The sequence below is a fragment of the Rhinolophus sinicus genome, linkage group LG10, assembly GCF_036562045.2.
Source record: "Rhinolophus sinicus isolate RSC01 linkage group LG10, ASM3656204v1, whole genome shotgun sequence".
In the NCBI taxonomy this organism is placed as follows: Eukaryota; Metazoa; Chordata; class Mammalia; order Chiroptera; family Rhinolophidae; genus Rhinolophus; species Rhinolophus sinicus.
The window spans coordinates 110,771,573-110,790,108 of record NC_133759.1 but is presented as its reverse complement, the minus strand read 5'-3'; the positions used below and the strand labels follow the sequence as shown (position 1 = coordinate 110,790,108).

Below are 18,536 nucleotides of genomic sequence, written 5' to 3'. Positions count from 1 at the left end.
AGGTCTACTTTCTCAAGCACAGTAGTATCTAGAACTCCATGTATAAGAACAGAAAAAGCCCATGAATTCTAATACCAATTTCCTCTGTGGGACTACGTGATGGAAGGACCAAGAGAAATGGTTGAGGTCCAGAACCTGAGAGCATGTCAGAAGAGTTGGGGTGGAGAGCCCTCCTCCTCTGAGGGGACACTGGCAGCGGCTGGGATCTCTGAGGGGGGACTGTGAGGGTGGACAGCTGAGTGGTAACCTCAGGGAGAATGTCTGAGGGGGGACGTCTGAAGAAGGATGTCTGATGGGGAACATTTGAGGGGGGACCTCTGAGGGGGAATTCTGAGTGGGGGCCTCTGAGGGGGACCAGGCTGATTCCTGGAGGGAGCAGCAGGAACTGAACCAACTCCAGCTGCTGCAGTGAGGGTTGCTGGAAGAAGCCCGACCCACTCCCATCCCACCTGCTTCCAGCCCCTCTGGGTGGAGCCTATAAAGGCACTGAAAACAGAAAGCATCCTGTGCAGGCCCAGAAGCTATCAGAGGAGCATCATGGTGCTGAGTGTAAAAGGGGCCTTCGGAGCTGAGACAGTTTAATAACCAGCACGTGCAAACAGAGACAGACCGCTTTTCACGATACATTGTTTTTAGTAGAAACAAGCCAATCATACACGTACATCAATAAAGGATTAAATAAATAAATAGGATACACCAATAAAATGGAATCCCATTCAATAATTATAATAAACGAGATCATGTTAAAGATATAGGATGAAAAACACAGAATACTATTATCCAGTTTGGTTTTCAAGAAAGTAATACTGAAAATAACAATAGAGAAAGCTATATATGTATATATATTCACATATGTATGAAAATTTCTGCAGGATATAAAGAAAACTTTACCTAGGAGGTGGGATTGCAAGACACTGTTTCTTTTACAGCTGTTTTACTTTTTTTCTTCAAGGTTTTACACTTGAAAGAAAAAAGGTTATTTTTTAATACCAGTCCTTGTAAACTCTATTTATAAGGCCTACTAATATCAGCTTTTATTCTGACACATTACAAAAATGTATTTCCTTTTATTTACCCTAAGCTCACTGCAGTGGCTTCACCCTCCACATCACAGATTTTGTACACACACACACTCGTATATTCATGTCTATATGTGTGAATGAATGAATCACAGGAACTTAGAGCTATACAGTATATGCGCATATATTTATTCACTTTCAGACATGCTGCTCACGGCTGGGTACATGGGAATGCAGACACAAACCCAGTACCCTCGTCCCTTGACACCAGAACTCATTTTGGACTCTCCTAACAGATGCTCAGAAATACAAGTCCTTCAGTCATCAAATGCTGACTGAGCCAGTCCTGCACCAGCCCCACAGGGGTGCTGAACACAAAGCGAACTGGTCTCGAGGGGAGCCCCTGCTAGAGGGAAAGACAGACCTATTTAAGTAAATACTTTTACACGAGATACATGCTACTAAGAAAATAAAGAATAAAGTGAGGAGGGTGACTGCAGAGGCTGGGCGCATGCGGACAGTGCCAGGAGGCCTCGCTGAAAGGCCAGCGAAGGACAGAGGGACCAGCATGTGAAGAGCTGGGGGCGTGCCGCAGCGCAGAAGGGGCAGCAGGTGCCGAGGGCCTGGGCCACGGAGTGTCCCGAGGGGCAAGGGCGGCCGGTGAAGGAGGAAGGCCCACTGAAGGTGCGTGAAGGCCAGGGCGTCCGGAGCACTTTCTCTTACCCAGGCGTCCTTCTCACTGTGAACAGACTCCCCAAGACTGAACCACCACCCCCTCCCAGGGACAAAGGAGAAAATTGCATCACGATATCAGATGGTGGAATTAAGCATGCATACACCTATCACCCGGCAGTCCCACGACAGATACACTTCCGTGGATGTCATCACTTGTTGGTCCCTCTGTCACCACCTGCAGAGTGCTGACCATGTGTCAGGAGCTGCTCTAAGCTGGACCAGGCAGTCGAGGATACCTCCCATTCTTAGGGGGGAATATATAGTAAGTCAGGAGATGATAACTGCTATGCACGAAAGGAAAGGATTATGGAAAATGGTGACTTTAAAAAGGGTGGTCACAGTGAAAAGCATCTAGAAGCCCTAACACCTAGAGACTATGGTTCTAAATACCAGTCTCTATTTGAAAAAAAAAAGAGCCAGAGCTCCTGAAGATTCCGGGTCTGGAGCCAGGAAAGCGTAAGGTGAACCTGGGATAACAAGCTACTCCGACAACCAAGGAAGCAGTCAATCGTGGGGCCACTTCCAAAAGGACACAGAGCCAGCACGAAGGGCTCCCTCTGTCCCACTTGGGACTGGGACTGATTACAGCACATTGAAAGAACATCACTATAGTGGAGTCAGAAAATTCCCAGCTCCACACCTTTTAATTAAGCCTTATCTAAAAAGGCACCCAAAGCCAGAGGCTACAAATTTCAATGAGCAGCGTACTAAGAAATCTTGAAGAATGAGAGGCTGTTGGTACAGGGGCTTCGAGAAGACAAAGGGCTCTGCCAGCCAATTACCTTGTGGGAGAAATAAGAAAAGTTTAGCACATATTTACATACCAGTTACCATAAAAGTTAAATTTATATTCATTCTGCAAGTGAGTATTACAAAGTCTATTTGCTAAAAAACGGGTGGGGGAGACTTTTCCATGGAACAAAAAGGTTTCTTTTAATAGCAGTTCCAAGGGACCGCGACTCACAGCTGAGATGACGTCTGTGTAAAGAACGACATTTCCTCACGTGTGTGGTCAATTGATTATTGACAAGGGAGCCAAGACCATTCCATGGGAAACAATAGTCTTTTCAACCAATTGTGCCGGGACACCTGGGCGTCCACATGCAAAAGAAGTAAGTTGGAGCCCACCTCACATCATGTACAAAAAATTAACTCAAAAGAATAGAAAACCTAAGTTTAAGAGCTAAACTATGAAAGTCTTAGAAGAAAACAGGAGTAAGTCTTCATGACCTTGTGTGTTAGGCAACCGTGTCTTAGATACGACACCCAAAACATAAGTAGCAAAAGAAAAAAAACAGGTAAATCTGACTCGTCAAAATGAACAATGTTGGTGCCAGCCCAGTGGCTCAGGCGGTTGGAATGCCACGCTCCTAATGCCAAGGTCGCCGGTTCAATCCCCTCATGGCCCAGTGAGCTGCGCCCTCTACAGCTAAGATTGTGAACAACAGCTCTCCCTGGAGCTGGGCTGCCACCAGCAGCCAGAGGTTGGTGTGTGCTGCCAGCGGGCTGCTGTGGGCTACCGTGTGTCGCCATGAGTGGCCGGTGGCCAGCATGAGTGGCCGACAGCCAGCTGCTGTGTGCTGCCATGGGCTACCGTGTGTCGCCATGGGTGGCCGGCATCCAGCGTGAGTGGCCGGCGGCTCAGGCCGGCAGCCAACGAGAGCTGCTGTGAGCAGCCGACGCAACCGGCGACCAACTGCCTCAGCTGGGGGGGGGAGAACAAGGCTCATAAGACCAGCCTGGGCCAGGGAGCTGTGTCCTACAACTAGACTGAGACACAACGGCTTGAACCAGAGTCGGGGGCAGGGGGAGGCGGAAGAAAGGGGGGGGTGGATTTTAAATGTTTGTGCTGCAAATGCTGTCAACAAGAAAGTAAAAAGACAACCTACAGAGTTGGAGAAAATATCTGCAAGTTTACAGCTGACAAGAGACTTGTATCCAGAATGTAGAATGTATGAAGAACACCTGCAATGCAACAAGACCAATAACCCCATTTAAACATGGACAATGGGCTTTGAATAGACATTTCTCCAAAGAAGATACACAAATGGCCAAGAAGCACTCTTATCAGGACCACAAAGACCCCAGGGGCGAACGACAAAGATCACCTCCTGACCAAACTCCAGCCAGGCTCCTCCGAGCCCCCTCCCCACTAGGCCTGAGCCTCGGCCTGTGAAGGCGTGAACAACACACTCACGGAGTTTCTAACAGCGCAAGGCCGCGTCTTGATGAGGACCCCAATCCCCCTGGAAAGTGCCTGCAGAGCGAGCTCCACGCTGCCGGAAGAGCCCAGCCCACACCTAAAGACAGGCCCCGTGCGCCAGCTCCCTCGCTAGCCTCGCGCTGCCCTGCAGCCCGCTCACCCCGCGCGTCCCGACTGACCCGAAACGCCTCCGCGGGATGCGGTCCCAGCTGCTGGAGAGCTGCCCAAGGCCCCCTGACCTGGACGAAGCCCGCAGGCCTCGGCGCGGCCTGCCACCCGTCGCTCTGCCGCGCCTCCCCGGGGCTCCCCGCTCCGGCCACATGCAACCCCGGCTGCCCCCGCCCCGCGCTGCCTCCCCCGGGGGCTCTGCCAGCTGCCGGCGCGGTCGCTCTCCAGGTCCCGTCCTGGGTGACTTTGTCGCCGGTGCGCACCCATCTCTGATTCATTCAATCCCCCTCGGAACGCGCGTTCACCAGCTCTGCCCGCAACTGCCGCCCGGGGCCTGGGCGTGCGGACGCGCAGGAGGAACCCCCTGGGCGCCGTTGCGGGAAGGGCGGTGGGAGCCGCACGAAGCGCGGTGACAGAAAGCCCGAGGCGGCCGGCAGCCCAGTCCCGGCGACCCGCAGGCCGCCCCGAGGGAAGGACGCGAGGCCCTCGTGTGTATCTCCCGCCGCCGCCGCCGCCGCAGGGCCGCCCGCCCGAGGCCTCCCGCCAGGCCCGCGCCCCAGCACCGGGACCACCCCGCAACACCGAGACTCCGCCGCCCGCACCTACCCGCGCGTGGCCGCGGATGCCGGCTTCCGGCAAGCACGCCGCCCGGGGACTGGGATCCCACCCTCCGGGGGCACCGCCCATCGCCCGAGGCCCGCCTCGGTCTCCCCGTCGCCCAATGGCAAGCGGCGGTCGCGGGGGGCGGGGCCAGGCACGGGCGCGAGCCGGTGGCGTCATCTCTGGGCGCCGCTAGTCCCTGCGAGCCGCCGGTTGCCAGGCAACCCCGCCCACGTGCGGCTGGTCACGTTCCCGCACCCCACCCCAGTTTCGGCGGTTTGGGGTCTGGGAGACCCCGGGTGCGGGTACCTTGGGCTTAAACGAGTGGAGGACGCCTGTTGGTGGCTCCGGGGATCGGCCCAAACGTAAATTTATATAAATTACAAATGCTGTAACTTAAACTATGATGTTTTAATGTCACCAACATTACACGTGTGCGACGGTTTTCAGAGGCAGAACCGTTACCTACAAGAAAGTTGCAAATTCAGATTTGTGGTCACCTCAGGTTGGAGGTGAAGGGTGCAGGTGGGCCCTACCCCGTGTGTCTGAGCAAAACCGGTGAAATTACCGTCTGGGGGGTAGAAACATGCGTTACATCCTCGTCCGTCCTTAGAAATGTTTAATTGTCTAGACACAGAACGGGAGGGAGGGAAGGCAGCCTGCGTGGCTCACCTCTCAGGTGGGAGCAGTGGGGCGGGGCGGCAGCGGGGCGGAAATGTGCCGTCCGGGGGGGGGGGGGGGAGGCTGATGGTCACGCGGGAGCTGGCACGGCACGCGCGTCCTGCCTAGTGCCCCTCTGGATAACTAACTGTCCCTGTGCCGTTCCTCACAGCTTGCAATAGCATCCTGCCTGTGTCCTGTGAACATACACGAGTCTCTGCAAGGCACACTCAGGATTTCTGGGCCACGTATACGCATGTCCACCTTTAGTGACTGCTACTAACTGTAATAGTGACCAGGAAAAACGATTCAAACTGCTCCTACTGGCTCATGACTCCACAGGGGGAATACCTTTTCATCCATACATAAGCTTAAATAATATATAAAATAAGAATGCATAAGTATATTTTTAATATATTGTTTACTTTTGCTTTTATTTTTAGCTCTGGTAATGTAGGGTTAGGTGATTCAGTTCAGACTCTCATTTAGAACATTAAAATCCCCAGTCCCCTTAGCATTGATGGGCTGGCTGCATCCGCTCTGTACCTGGTTCTCCCCAGGAAGGAACATTCACCCTTCCTGATTCACAGGAAGGCCTTTTGGTGACATCTTGTGAACACATCTGATACTGCAGGCTGCACACCAGCACAGCCCTCTGGGCTGTAGACCAGACACTGGACACGGGGAACGACCCCCAGGCCCAGCTCAGAAAAAGCAGACAAGCAGCCTCGGCATGGAGAGGTGCTGCCTCATGTGGCGCGTGTCACCTGCTCGCTGTGCTCCGGGGGAAGACTGAGGACTTCAGGCTCCTGATTGCCGAGTCTTCCTAGCCAGCCAGGGAAAACGTTCAGCGCATACATGGGCTCTCACTCCCCATCCTCCATTAACCATGGAGCCAGAATTCCCTCCCAAAAGTCAAGGGACTCCTGCAGGGGCTGACTGCACAGTTGCCCGTCCAGGGAGAGGTGCTTCACAGGCTGGGCAGTGACCCTGAGTGTGTACCGAGTGCCCGTTCCCTCAGTGAAGCTTGGGGATTCAGTCCGAGACTTTCACCCTCTGCTTCCTGGAGACGCTCGACAGCCAGGGCCACAGCAAATGACAGAGTACCTCCTCTGGCATCTGTCAAGTACATCACCATTCATGCCCAGACATCCCCGTGGCTGCTACTTGTACAGAAAAACACTACAGCCAAAAGGTCATACTGTCTGCTCAAGTTCACTCATCAAATGGCCGAGACGTGACTTATCCCCAAATTTTGCAACTCCAAAGCTCCTTGTACCACCCAGTGCTTCTTGAACATTCCACCGAAGCATCCCAACAGCTAAGCAAAGTGAACCCCTTCCTACCCTGCACACATGAAGACAAAGCACAAGACTTAACGGCTAAGTCTTCTCTCTAAACTGCACGTAAACTTTTGACACTAGAAAGAATTCTCCAAACTTCCTACTAATATTAATATTGGCACTTTCTATGAAAATGTACAGTGCACTTGTGGCTTCCCCGTCCCTTGGCACATGCCACATACCAACTTGTGCTTCCTGGTGAGCCCCCAGTGGGCACCTACACCAGCTGGATCCCTTAGCTGAAATTCTTGAATGGGCAGTTCTCAGGAAAAGATGGTTGGTCAACTTCCTTTCCAAAGATGTCCCAATTCAAAGTAAGGTGTCACCGTGTTTTCACCGGATTAGGAAAAAAAATTAAACCAATGAAATGCAGTCGAGGGTGTAGGGAAATAGATGGAGAGGAAGTTGGTTTGACTTCTTGGATGGCAATTTGGCACCTTCTATTCAAATTTCAAACACATATCCCCTTCAGCACAGCAATCCTAATAGTGGGAAACCACTAAGGACATCCCAGCAGGTGGCAGGAAAACAAGGACACATGCAGCACCCTGGAGGAAGCACAGCTGTTTAAGAAGAGAGCTACTAAGCTGGGGTGGGAGACAGGCAGACCTGGGCCTTGATATCCACAAATGACAGAAGCTTCGGGATGCAATCTACACTGAGTGGTGACTTAGTCCTGTGCAGAGTGACAAGGAGCAAGGGACTTGTGCTTTCCTAACCTTCACCTCCGTTTGAGCTATTTGGACGCCTCTGAGCACAGTGTACACAGAAGCACTCGGAGCGTGGAGCCTCCCAGAAGCTCTCACACAACACTTTAACTCCCAGCCCCAGTGAAGACAGGGCGCAGGCCTGACAGTGCTTCCCGATGAAATGTGGGTGTTTTCTGTCCTTCACTTTTGCTGACCAAGAACAGTGCTGTCTAATTACACAATGCAGTCACCTACCTATTTTTAAAATTTCTAGTGGCTAGTTAAAAACAAAATGAAAACTGGTAAAATTAACTTTGTTTTATTTAATCAATCATATCCAAAATATTATCGATATGTAAATGATATTTTTAACAAAGGGATATTTTACTTTCCAAATTATCGGTATGTCTTCAAAGCCCAGTGTTTTAGATTCTGAACTTGCATATTTTTCAATTTGGACATTAATTTTCTTGAGGAAGACCTGATCTGTATGTAGATTTCATAAAATTTACAGTCCGAAAAACACATTCACATAGCCAAGTTCCTAACACACTTAAAAGTTTCCTAATACCTGGATCAAGTTTTAAACGTCAATAAATGAAACGGAACTGGAAGTTCAGTCCTGCCGTCGCACTGGCTGCACCCACATGCTCCCTACACACGTGGCCAGTGACGGCCACAGTGGACAGCACAGATCAGGAAAGTGGCGTGTCCACGTGTGGTCCCCTGGCCCCAGCTCACCTGGGAGCGTGTTGCAATTGCAGACTTTCAGGCCCACCCCAGACCCACAGAATCAGAAGTCTGGGGTGGGCCCCGCACTGTTCTAACAGGACCTCCAGGCAATCCTGACGCATGTGAAAGCTCGAGAACCACGGGTCAAGAACAAATCCCATAAATAAAGACAACGTAGAAACAGTTTTGACCACATATTATGTAGAATGGACCCTGACTACAAGCCCCTCCCCCATTTATTTGGAGGCTATGAAACCAGAAGAGAGTAACTGCTTGGGTCTTTGTTAATCCAGGCTCAGTGGGATGTCTGGAATGTACAGCTGGGTGGCCAGTAGGTTAAGGTCAGGACCCACCTTGGATGGCGTTTTCTTTCCCCCAAGACGCCAGGAAATGAGAGCTCTCTCACCACATATGGAGGCCGCCAGTGTAAGTCTAACGCTTGGAGTCAGTCCAGCCATAGGACTGTCCTCGCAGGGGAGTGGGGGCGGTGGGCAGGACCCTTAACAAGGGGGGCACCAGTCCCACCCACTTCCTGAGCTCTGATGGCCACATCACCACAGAAGCCACATTTGAAGACAGTGCGAGCGGGTGTCTGTTGTTTAAATGGCGAAGCTTCTGGAAGCCTGGGTCCTGGACCGACTGAGCCCAGGGCAAAGCCACCCTCGGATGCAGCACACTCAGACCCTTTGCTCACCAAGCCACTTTGTTTGGGGTGGGGAAGGGAGGATAGTATAGCAGCTTAACCCACCTTACACTATTAATACCCTTCTGATTATTTTGCCAAAAGAATTTACACATTTTATTGGGAAGGTTTTAAAATGTTTCAGACCTTTCCCATGAGATTTATGAAAGTACTAGAGCACAAAAGTCACCCACAAAGTCAATACAATGTACAAAAATAAGCTGATGTGCCAGCTTGAATGGAGTCACGTCATCTCTTTACTTTCGACCTGAAAGAGAAAAGAATACCTTATTTTGTCGATTTGCCATGATTAACCAGAAGTGGTTGGTCACAGAAGAGACCCCAAATACAGCAAGTACTTCATTCAGAACCAGCCACAAAATGTCACTGCTGGATTCCGCCTGCGCTGGAATGAACTGCATTTGTCATTGGAAAGCTAAAGTTTAAAAGTCCTGAGTGTTCCTATGACTGAGCTGTGATTTCCATGGTCAGCTGTAACTGCACCATGATGGCCTTTCCACGTCACTGGGACAAACGACTGCCACCCCCACACAAAAGCAACTGCGTAATACCTGAATCGCTGAGCCAACCAACTGGAAGATAGGGTGTTGAAAGCCCCCGACAGCTTGGATTCAGAGGCTCTCCTGGCCGAACACCTATGCAGAAAGGTTGGGTCAATATTCAGCCAATGCCTTCAGAGTTTACCAAGAAAGCCACAGGCAGTTAGGGCCCCGGGTTAGGGCCGCAGTTAATCCTCAGCCCAGTTAGGGGCACAGAAAACAGAAACAAATGTAACTAAAAAGTAACGCATGTTTGCTGCTGATTCCACAGCAAGCTTAGGCAGATGTTTCCACTGACTCCAGGAAGGTACATCTGGTTAACAAGGCCAGCGAATGGATTGAACAGTGTCCCCACAGAACAATAGGCTCAAGGCCTCACCCCAGAACCTGAGAGTGTGACCTTGTTTGGAAGCAGGATCGCTGCAGATGTGATTAGCTAAGACAAACTCACAGTGGGATAGGGCGGGGCCCTAATTCAGTTGACTGGGTCCTTATAAAAAGGGGACATTGGACAGATAGGCACAGGGAGAAGGCCGTGTGATGAAAGCAGAGATGGGTGATGCATCCAAAAGCCCAGGAACGCCCAGGATTGCCGGCACCCACCAGCAGCGAGGGGAGCCACTCGCCTGGGGCAGACCCTCCGTCTGAGCCCCCAGGAGGAGCCAGCCCTGCGACACCGTGATCTAGGACGTCAGCCTCCAGACCTGAGACGATGAAGTCCTGCTGCCCAAGCCGCGCTGTCGGCAGTACTTGGTCATGGCAGTCACTGGCACCAATACAACTAGAATCCAGCTTTAATTTAGATTCTATTCATCCAAACTCCTACAGCAAACATTTAACATCAGCAACTTAACAGAACAATGCTCAGAGCTGTTCTGCCCCAGCGTGGGCTGGGAGCTGGTTCTACTCACGTTACTGGATGTGTTAACCTTTTCACTGCATTAATGATTTCAAGTTTGTTCTCCAAAATGTGTCAAAAATCCCCAGAAAATAATTACAGTATTCATTTTTTTAAGTAAACACAGTTAAGGTGCTACATTTTATTAAAATAGATGATTAAAGTATAAAAGTTTTCTACTGTTATTCATTCTTGAAAAACACAAAAATATAGAAAATGTATATCTGCTTTCCTAAATTTCCTTTCTGGAACACCGAGCTTGTGGGGTAAAGTCAAACGCTGCAGTCAGTGGCATGGAAATATCATTTGACTATAGGCCAACGTCGCAGCGAAAATGTTAAGCTGACACGTCTGGCTGAGTCTCTTCTCACCCGGCGACGCTGATGGGGCGGCTCCCGTGTTTGCAGCTGTGGTCCAGGGGGTGTCTATGCTGAATACAGAAATTGCCACGACACTGGTCACAAGTCACCTGCAGCATCTCTCTCTTCTTACAACCCTCCTTTGAGCACCGGTACATAAAAATCTGAGAAAACAGAAGTTACTTCAATATTTCAACTGCTTCAATAAGCAATTACTTAACAAGTCCCCCAATAAGACCACTGACATTTAAACTAGAAACAGTCCTTGGCGACACGGAATGAAGCGGTCAAGTTTTCATTCAAATACCTTACTTCACGTAAGGCAATGAATACTAATTAAGGACACAGGAAAGTTTTAACAAGGGACAAATAAAAAAGCAGCACATTAACTTGGAGTGTTCTCGGGAAAAAACCAAAACCCAGGGGAGTGGGGCTGGGGACATGGGTGGGAAGGAGGGCCAGCATGTGGCATCATGCAGTGCCACAGAGGAAGCTGGCTCCAGGGGCTTTGGGGACAGGGACGAGGGGGCTGGAGCATCCATCTGGGGCCCCTACACCTGTTAGTTATCAGGTTCTTTTTTGGGGGGTGGTATAAATTCCCCAGCACTTCTGGGTTTGTGCACTAGGAATGTCAGTGGAGAGGCAGGGGCCCCGCAGGCTGTGGACAGGAGCTGTGAGCTGCCTCGAGGGACCTGAGCCTGCGCAGAGAGCAAAGGAACACAGGGTGCCAGCCAGCTGAGCCCTGGGCATCTGCTGCAGGCAGCAGGAGCGAAGGGCTCCAGGAGCACAAAGGAGGCACACCCACGCGCTGGGTGACGAGGACTTAGGGGGAAGGCTGGGTTGAGCCAACAATAGGAGGACTGAGTCAGTCTGGGAGAAAGACACACCAGGTGGAGCTGTGACCCTGTAACAGGCAGGGAGGTTTGAAAAGAATTGCCAGAGGGCTTGGAGGGCAAAGCACATGTGGACGCCAATGGCAGGGTGGGAGAACCAGGGCTGGGAAGGGGATGGAGTCAGCAACGCACAGAGGGATCTGTGTTGGCGGGTCGGTAAGGCGTAGATTACCCTCATGACTGAGGTGGACCACAGAAAGCAAAGTTAACGGACTTTCCCGTTACGTATTATCATTGCTATGTATGTAATATCACGTAGTAAGATACTGTGTTTCCCCAAAAATAAGACTTAATCAGCTCTGATGCGTCTTTTGAAGCAAAAATTAACATAAAACCTGGTCTTACATTATCGAAGACCGGGTCTCATATTATAGTAAAATAAGACCGGGTCTTATGTTAATTTTTGCTCCAAAAGACACATCAGAGCTGATTGTCCGACTAGGTCTTATTTTCGGGGAAACATGGTACTTGATGACTATCCAACAAAGATCCATGATTAGAAACTGAGATTCAAGCTTGACAAACGCCAGCTTCCTGAAGACAAGACCTTCCAAAGCCACGTTCCCATTCTGGAGAGCAATAGGGCAGGAAAATGGGAGCAATGCATCTAAAAAGCAGCCAGCTGTAGAAAAACAACCTGAACAAAGCAGCAGGGCCCTCGGGGAGGGCAAGCTGCAGAGCTGGTGCAGACCAGACCTGGGAGGGGGCCCTGGGGACGGCCCCACAGGCTGGGAATCTGCAGTTCAAGGGGAGAGAACAAACGGTTCAACTTGAGTCTCCTTGGACCTCTGGTTTAGGGTGGATATCTAGCTCCTGAATAATGAAAATGACAGAAAAGAGATTTTTCTGGAAAGGGATAAACCCCCAGGGGCAAAGAGTAAAAAGAAAACATGTTTTATATTTGGGGGAAAAGCACATGGACGAGTAGTCACAGACGTGGCAGGTCTGAGCAAGCCAGACGTAAGCCGATAGCGAAGATCAAGAGAAGACGCTCCCGATGAAACAAAACCCCAGAAGCTCAGAAACTGGCCGTACTAGAAGCTTCGGGTATGTGGGACCACAACTGGAGCAATGGCTGTGACCCGCAGTCATTACCAGCGCCAGCAGGAGACTTGTGCTCTGCAGAGGCTCAGAGAGGCTGCTGACCTGGGGAAGTGGCAGCGGGCAGGGGACCACGAGAAAGAGGGGAGGGTGAGTCGATGGGCAGTAAGGAATTCACATTCCACGTGGACATCTGACGGCTTTCTCCGCTTGGCTCCCAGCATTCTAGAAGCCAGAGTGCACTCCCCAGGCAGGGAACAGAACGCCTTCTCTGGGGAATCTGATTAGCCCAAAAGAAAGACCCAGTGGGTGACACAGACCTCCAGGGTTTCCTGAGGAAGTGGCCAGGGCAGGTGACCCACAGCAAAGGCCAGAGTCCACACTGTGCCCAGGCAGGCAAGGGGGACCTTTATTGTGCCACAGGACAAACAACCTGGACAGAGATTACACAGGGAAAAGAAAACTTAAGAGGAAACAGAGGAGGCCTGTGCAGAGGTCCAGCTCCGTAGTAAGAGGTGTCGAGAGAAATCGGAGAATCCAAGATGACGTTCCAGGTGGAGGAAGCACTGGTGTTTTCAGCTTGGAAGGGTCCACTGCATGCCCAGCATGACAGACGACATGGACCTACACCAGGAACACTCCATGTGAAGCTTCCAACCTCTGGGGCAAAGAGGAGACCCTCAAAGCTGCCAGGAGGAAAAGTGGTCCCACCAAGGACCAGCAGAATGGCTGGGGAATTCTCTGAAACAGCAGCAAAAGCAAGAAAACGAACCAGTCCCTGCAGAGACTGGAAGGAAGAGTTCAGAGCAAGGACACTCTCCCAGGCAGCCCATCCGGCAGAAGCAGAGAACAAAGGCCCTGGAGATACTTGGCAATTCATCTTCCATTCTCCCTCTGGGGAAGAAAGTGGAGGCTATGCCTCCACCAAGACAAGAGAGTAAACCAAGAAAGAAAACAAAGGACACAGGAAACCAGGGATCCACTGTAAGGAAGGCGCAGGGAGCGGGGATCCATGGAGAGAAACGGAAAGGAAGCCTCTCAGCGGCATCCTCAAGGTGACAGGCCTGGAACACCCCCCCAAAAGCACACTCCACATCTGCTGGGAGGGTGGGGGATGGGAAGAGAATGTGAGAGTGTCAGAATGGGGACAGGAAAGCAATGCTCAGCTCACGCTGGTATATAGGTAACGCCCAAAGGAAAGGGACAGCAAGACAAACTGGCACTACAACACTCGCACTTGGAGAAGAAGCAGACACCCCACACAAACCACACTGGCTGGGAGTGAAAGCAGCTCTGCGGGGAACAGGCGCCTGTGGTTTTCCCTCACAGGCTGTATTCCAAAGGCACAGATGTAGAACTTTGGTAAAAATACTAGCGCTACCGAACAAGAACACTGAATGTTCGAGTTTCCTATCCTTTTGCATTTCCCTAGGAGGTGCTTGGGAAAAGAGTGTGCCTTAACAGAATGATTCTAGAAAGCCACATAAACTCTCCAGCTTGGGAGGAAAAATGTGAAATTCCTGTAAAGAAAGCAAATCCTCATGTGACTCAACTATTTACAAAATATGTTTATAAAACCGTAAAAACCAATGCCATTCTCAACATGGGAAAACGCTAATGTAATGAGTATCATTAGAGCTTTATTTTGTACACAAATTAGTAGCACTGATTAGATAACTGACCCTTTCCCCCTTATAGGAAAACCAGCATTCAGAGGTACACAGAATTTGGCCTTACCTTTTCTTTCTTCTCAGGACGATATTTACAATCTCTATCCATATGCTCACCTACCACAACATCTGGTATCTCCCCCTTTTTTACTGGGACTGGCTTGTTACAAAGTGGGCATACTGGGACCTGAACATCCTAAAAACAATGAATACAAGATGATATTCCAGAGTTAGAGCATCAAAAGTCACAAAAGAAAAAGTTATAATGTATAGCACATCTAAAAGCAGACAGAGTACAAACACTGATACCTGACCACTAGGGAGAAGGCCGTGTCAGTTTCGTGGACTAATAGTAAGGCATCCTAGGACTTGAGGAGAAAGTTTCCTACAGTGGAATCTAGTGGAACTTAAACATACTGGACTATTAACCACCTATAGAAATGACCCTAAGTCAGTGAAAGGCAGCCAAAGAAGGAAGCTGGTGAAATCCGATGGTCTCAGGACAGAGGGCCTGAGACCAGCTAGGTTGAGAGGTGAAGCTGCCCAAACACCTCCAGAGTGGAGAGAACAGAAGAAAACACTACCCACAGGCCCTCCAGCTCCCTGCAATTGGAAACAGCCTTTCTGGTCCTTCTGTGGCTTCCACACGCAAGGAGATTCACTCATCAGAGGACAAGAGGGCACACAGCTACGCTGAGTGCTCAGGGACGTTATGGTCACCCAAACCCAGGCCTGGGGCCCTGGCAGCACGACAGAGCATCCAGAGGCTGAACACCTAGCACGGTGAAGACAAGCTCTGAGCTAGGGCAGGAGCTGCGGAACTTAGCTCCGTGAGAACACGGAGGCGACGACTGACATCCCGGCAGGTGACAGGTAAGCACAGAATCACAGGAGCCTACTGTCTGGGGGCTGTGCTGGAAAGTCACCCTGAAGTGCTCCTGCAGGTGGCAGCTCTGTCACACTAAGAAATAAAGTGCTACTAAATGACCGTTAGGCAGACTCTCCCTACCGAGGTCAAGTCAACAAATAAATGCATAGCTTGGTCTAGTCAACAGTGCCTGGTAAACATGAGTAATGTGTGTGAGTCACCCTCCCCCACCCCCATGACCTGGAAAATGCCAGACCCTGCACAACACTGATCAAAGTCTGAAATGCTAAGTCATTCACATCTCTAACTGCCATGATGATGAAGCAGCAGGGTGCTGATTCAGAGTGTTCACCAAAATCACCTGGGAGCCCCCCTGAACCAAAGCAAACAGGCGGGGAGCCATCTGCAAAGTCCACAATGAAAGTCTTAAACCTTTGGACTTCCGCAAGCCAGCCTTCTTAAAGTCACCTTCAGGTTCCTACCACGTATTAATGACTTGAATCACTGAAATATGACATCAAGGCTGAAAAGTGACCAAGGTGAGTAACCATTTTAATACCTTCCAGATTATATTTGACATCAGGTATTAAACTATTTCTTGCATCCCATGGAGACATAGCCATGTTTTCCCTTGAATCAGAGGGAAAGGTATTTTAACATATAAAGTAAGCTGTGAAGCTTTGAGTACAAGAGTCCCTGAAAACAAAATCAGTTTTCGGTATGAAGAGCTGTGCTGTCCAGGATTTCCTGCGATGCTGAAAGCTCCACACCTGCACTGCCCAGCACAGCGGTTACTGGACACCTGACGTGTGGCGAGTGTGACTGAGAAACTGTTGTGATATTTTATTCCATTTTAATTAAGTTATTAGCTACATGTGGCTAGTATATATTTTGGGCAGCAGAGCTAGAGAGTGAAGATTAGAATCTTTTGAATAAAGTATGATTAATTACCTTCTTGAATGCAAAGGGACATTTATGTGCCGCATAGGTAAAATGATCTTTACAGAAATCTTGTTTACATACATCACATTTTAATGGAAGAAAATCTAAAAAAAAAAAAAAGTAAAGTGTTTTAAAGACAAGAACAAAAGAATTATAGATCATATTGAGTAGGTCTTTACCTACGCTAAGCTCTCTGAGGCATCGCAGATGAGGAACACATTGGGAGTCATGAATTTCAGTGTCAGCCCCATGGGACAATCTGCAAAGCTACCTTTTCAAAGAGATCCCATCTCATTGGTGTCACAAGTACTGAAGCAGCACACTGTATCCACTTGGCCCTGGCAACTAACATAATGGCCAGTTCTTCCCCACAAGAGCCAACAAAGGACCCATTTTCTATTAGCATTCTCTTAAAAGTGCTTACCTAGCTGCTTGCAAGATTTTTCTGAACAATGTTTCCCCAAATCAGGGAACTCCATTATGAGGCTGTGTCCCAAACACAGACGGCAGAGTGCAAGCACCTACAAGAAATAGAGTAGTTAGGAGGAAAGCAATGACAGCTCTAATTTCAGACCAGGATTTATAACTTACAGCTAAAGAAAGGAAACAAACATGCGCTGTAGGGAGTGTCAGTGCCCAGGTCACCCCAGGCCCCTGGGGGGGAACCAAAGCTTCACAAATTCTTGTCTTTCCACAAAGAGAAAAACGGGAGTTTTAACACAAGTACCAGCTCATTCAGAATCAGCCCCACTGAGAGGGATTGTCTTCCAACGCTTTTAATTCCTAGTTTATGAAGCTCACCCCGAATCCAGGTTTTCATGAAACCAAACTGACCCATATTGACAAAGGCTTCCTACAGTCAGTAACCCAGCTGCCTGTGGAAGTAGCAGCCTCTGTGAAGTTTAAATCACAATTTCATCCTGAACATACTTGTTGACCTAAACACAGTTACCAGGTGCTGTCACATCTGTTGACTGCACTACCCTGAGATTCACCCCGTCCCTCGCTGCTCCCTTTAACTCCCTCACGTGTTGTTTTACTCACAACTTATTCCTTAGTGACAACCAACCTGGAGTTGATCAGGGAGAAGGTAAGCTGCTCTCTCACCGTGGAAAGCAGGTAAACAACTGACGCAGCTGCTGCACTTGAAAACTGAGGTGCACAGCACAAGGCCCAAGGTCGCCCCAAGACCTGGTACCCACCAGCCTCTCAAACTCTCTTCTCTCCGGGAAGTCAGGTCCCAGGGCCTTCCCGGCCCTTCCCGTGGGCTGTCCACTCCTGCGGGCGTCTCCTGTGCTGTCCCCTGAGCCCGGAACTCGGACCCAGCCAAGCACTCGTCTCCTGCCTCGGTCTGGCGTCACTTCCTCAAACGGGCCTTTGCTCAGCGCCCCCCCCCAGCGCGCCCCCCCCCGGCCACGCAGCCCTCCTCTTCCAGGACCCGTCATTCCTCGCCGGCGCCCGCTCGGTCGCCTTCCCCTGCAGATCCGTCCTCTACTAGGGTGTCCGCGCAGCGCAGGGGACACGGCGGCTTTGCCCACCGCTGTGTCACAGGCGCGCAGCACCGAGTGCGCGTCCCGAAGCCTCTGGCTGAGGAACTGGCCAGAATCCAACCTCAGTCCTCGAGGCCACAGCAGCGCTGTGACAGCAGCGCTGTGACAGCCCCCGACCGCGGTCGCCGTGCTAGGCCTTAACGCGCCATTCGTCCCCGCAGGCCGGCCCCGGGTCTGACGCCGGTACCGCGCGCGAGACGCCTGCGCCGGCCCCTGCGCACCCCCGCCCGCCCCAACCCTGCGCTCTGGGCAGGCTCCCCGCCCGGCCGCGCACCTGGCTCCCGTCGGAGGCCCGGGCAGCCGCGCGGGCGAGCGGAAGGCGGCGGAGACCGGAAGCTGCTCTCCCTTTCCGTGGTCAACCGCGGGGCACAGAGCCGAAAGGACGAGGAGAACCGGACCCGAGAAGCAGCCGGTGCCGACCCGAGCCCGCGGGACAGCGCAGCAGCGCGCGGCTCCGAGCGCCCCGCCATTTATTCGCACCGGCCCGGTCCGGAGCCGCGGCTGCCTGGGCGTTCCCTGCACTCCCATGACGTCATCGCCCGGCAGGCCAATCCCGTCCGGCCGCCGCCTCGCGTTCCTGGCGCGCCCCCAAACGTCATCGACAAGCCGACCAATCCCACCTCGCCAGGGCCCCGTAGGCCCGCCCACTCCTCGCCCCTCCGCCTCCCTTCTCCAACAGTCGCGCAGCTTCTCGGAGCCGCCGAGTCACCGTGAGGCGGCTCTGCGCAGGCGCACTCGGCCCAGCGCGGGGCGGGGAAGCTGAGTCACGGCGGAGAGGCTGGGAGCCGCCCGCCGCGCGGAGCAGGGCAGCGGTGTGCAGGGGCCCGCGGGAGCCCCGCCGCGGGGGATGGACCGCGTCGGACGGTGCCCGCGGGCTTCGGGCGGCCGGGCGGGCTCGGTGGGGAGGCAGCCGCCGGGTGCGGG

General features: G+C 51.5%; 2 protein-coding genes across 8 annotated transcripts in view; both read right to left on the bottom strand.

Moving 5' to 3' along the window:
- Positions 1–4,861, bottom strand: part of CHLSN (cholesin) — a 91,860-nt gene extending 86,999 nt beyond the window's left edge. For both annotated transcript variants that reach the window (XM_074314039.1, XM_019747469.2), the window contains exon 1: positions 4,732–4,861. The gene's annotated coding sequence lies outside the window, so the exon portion shown is untranslated. The remainder of the gene's footprint in view (positions 1–4,731) is intronic.
- A 2,859-nt stretch (positions 4,862–7,720) lies between these two features.
- On the bottom strand, positions 7,721–17,944 carry ZFAND2A (zinc finger AN1-type containing 2A). Of its 6 annotated transcripts, XM_074314031.1 has the most exons (7): positions 17,265–17,452; positions 16,487–16,583; positions 16,072–16,166; positions 14,320–14,448; positions 10,661–10,812; positions 9,404–9,487; positions 7,721–9,099 (listed from the first exon to the last, which is right to left on the bottom strand). In XM_074314031.1, the coding sequence occupies exons 2-7, from the start codon at positions 16,539–16,541 to the stop codon at positions 9,081–9,083; spliced, it is 534 nt and encodes a 177-aa protein (XP_074170132.1). In that variant the 5' UTR covers positions 16,542–16,583; positions 17,265–17,452; the 3' UTR covers positions 7,721–9,080. The 6 variants fall into 6 exon arrangements, with proteins under 6 accessions (XP_074170132.1, XP_019603039.2, XP_074170131.1 ...); XM_019747480.2 differs by lacking the exons at positions 7,721–9,099; positions 17,265–17,452 and adding an exon at positions 17,887–17,944 and having other exon boundaries at positions 9,119–9,487; XM_074314030.1 differs by lacking the exon at positions 7,721–9,099 and having other exon boundaries at positions 9,119–9,487; positions 17,265–17,455.
- Positions 17,945–18,536: the final 592 nt, after the last annotated feature.

Coding starts and splice junctions, on each gene's coding strand:
- ZFAND2A (XM_019747480.2), bottom strand. CDS start 16,541: ATGGAGTTCCCTGATTTGGGGAAACATTGTTCAGAAAAATCTTGCAAG. Junction 14,449..16,071: donor GTCCCTTTGCATTCAAGAAG/GTAATTAATCAT, acceptor CATTGTTTTTAG/GATGTTCAGGTCCCAGTATG. Junction 9,488..10,660: donor CGCCCCATCAGCGTCGCCGG/GTGAGAAGAGAC, acceptor CTTTCTGCATAG/GTGTTCGGCCAGGAGAGCCT.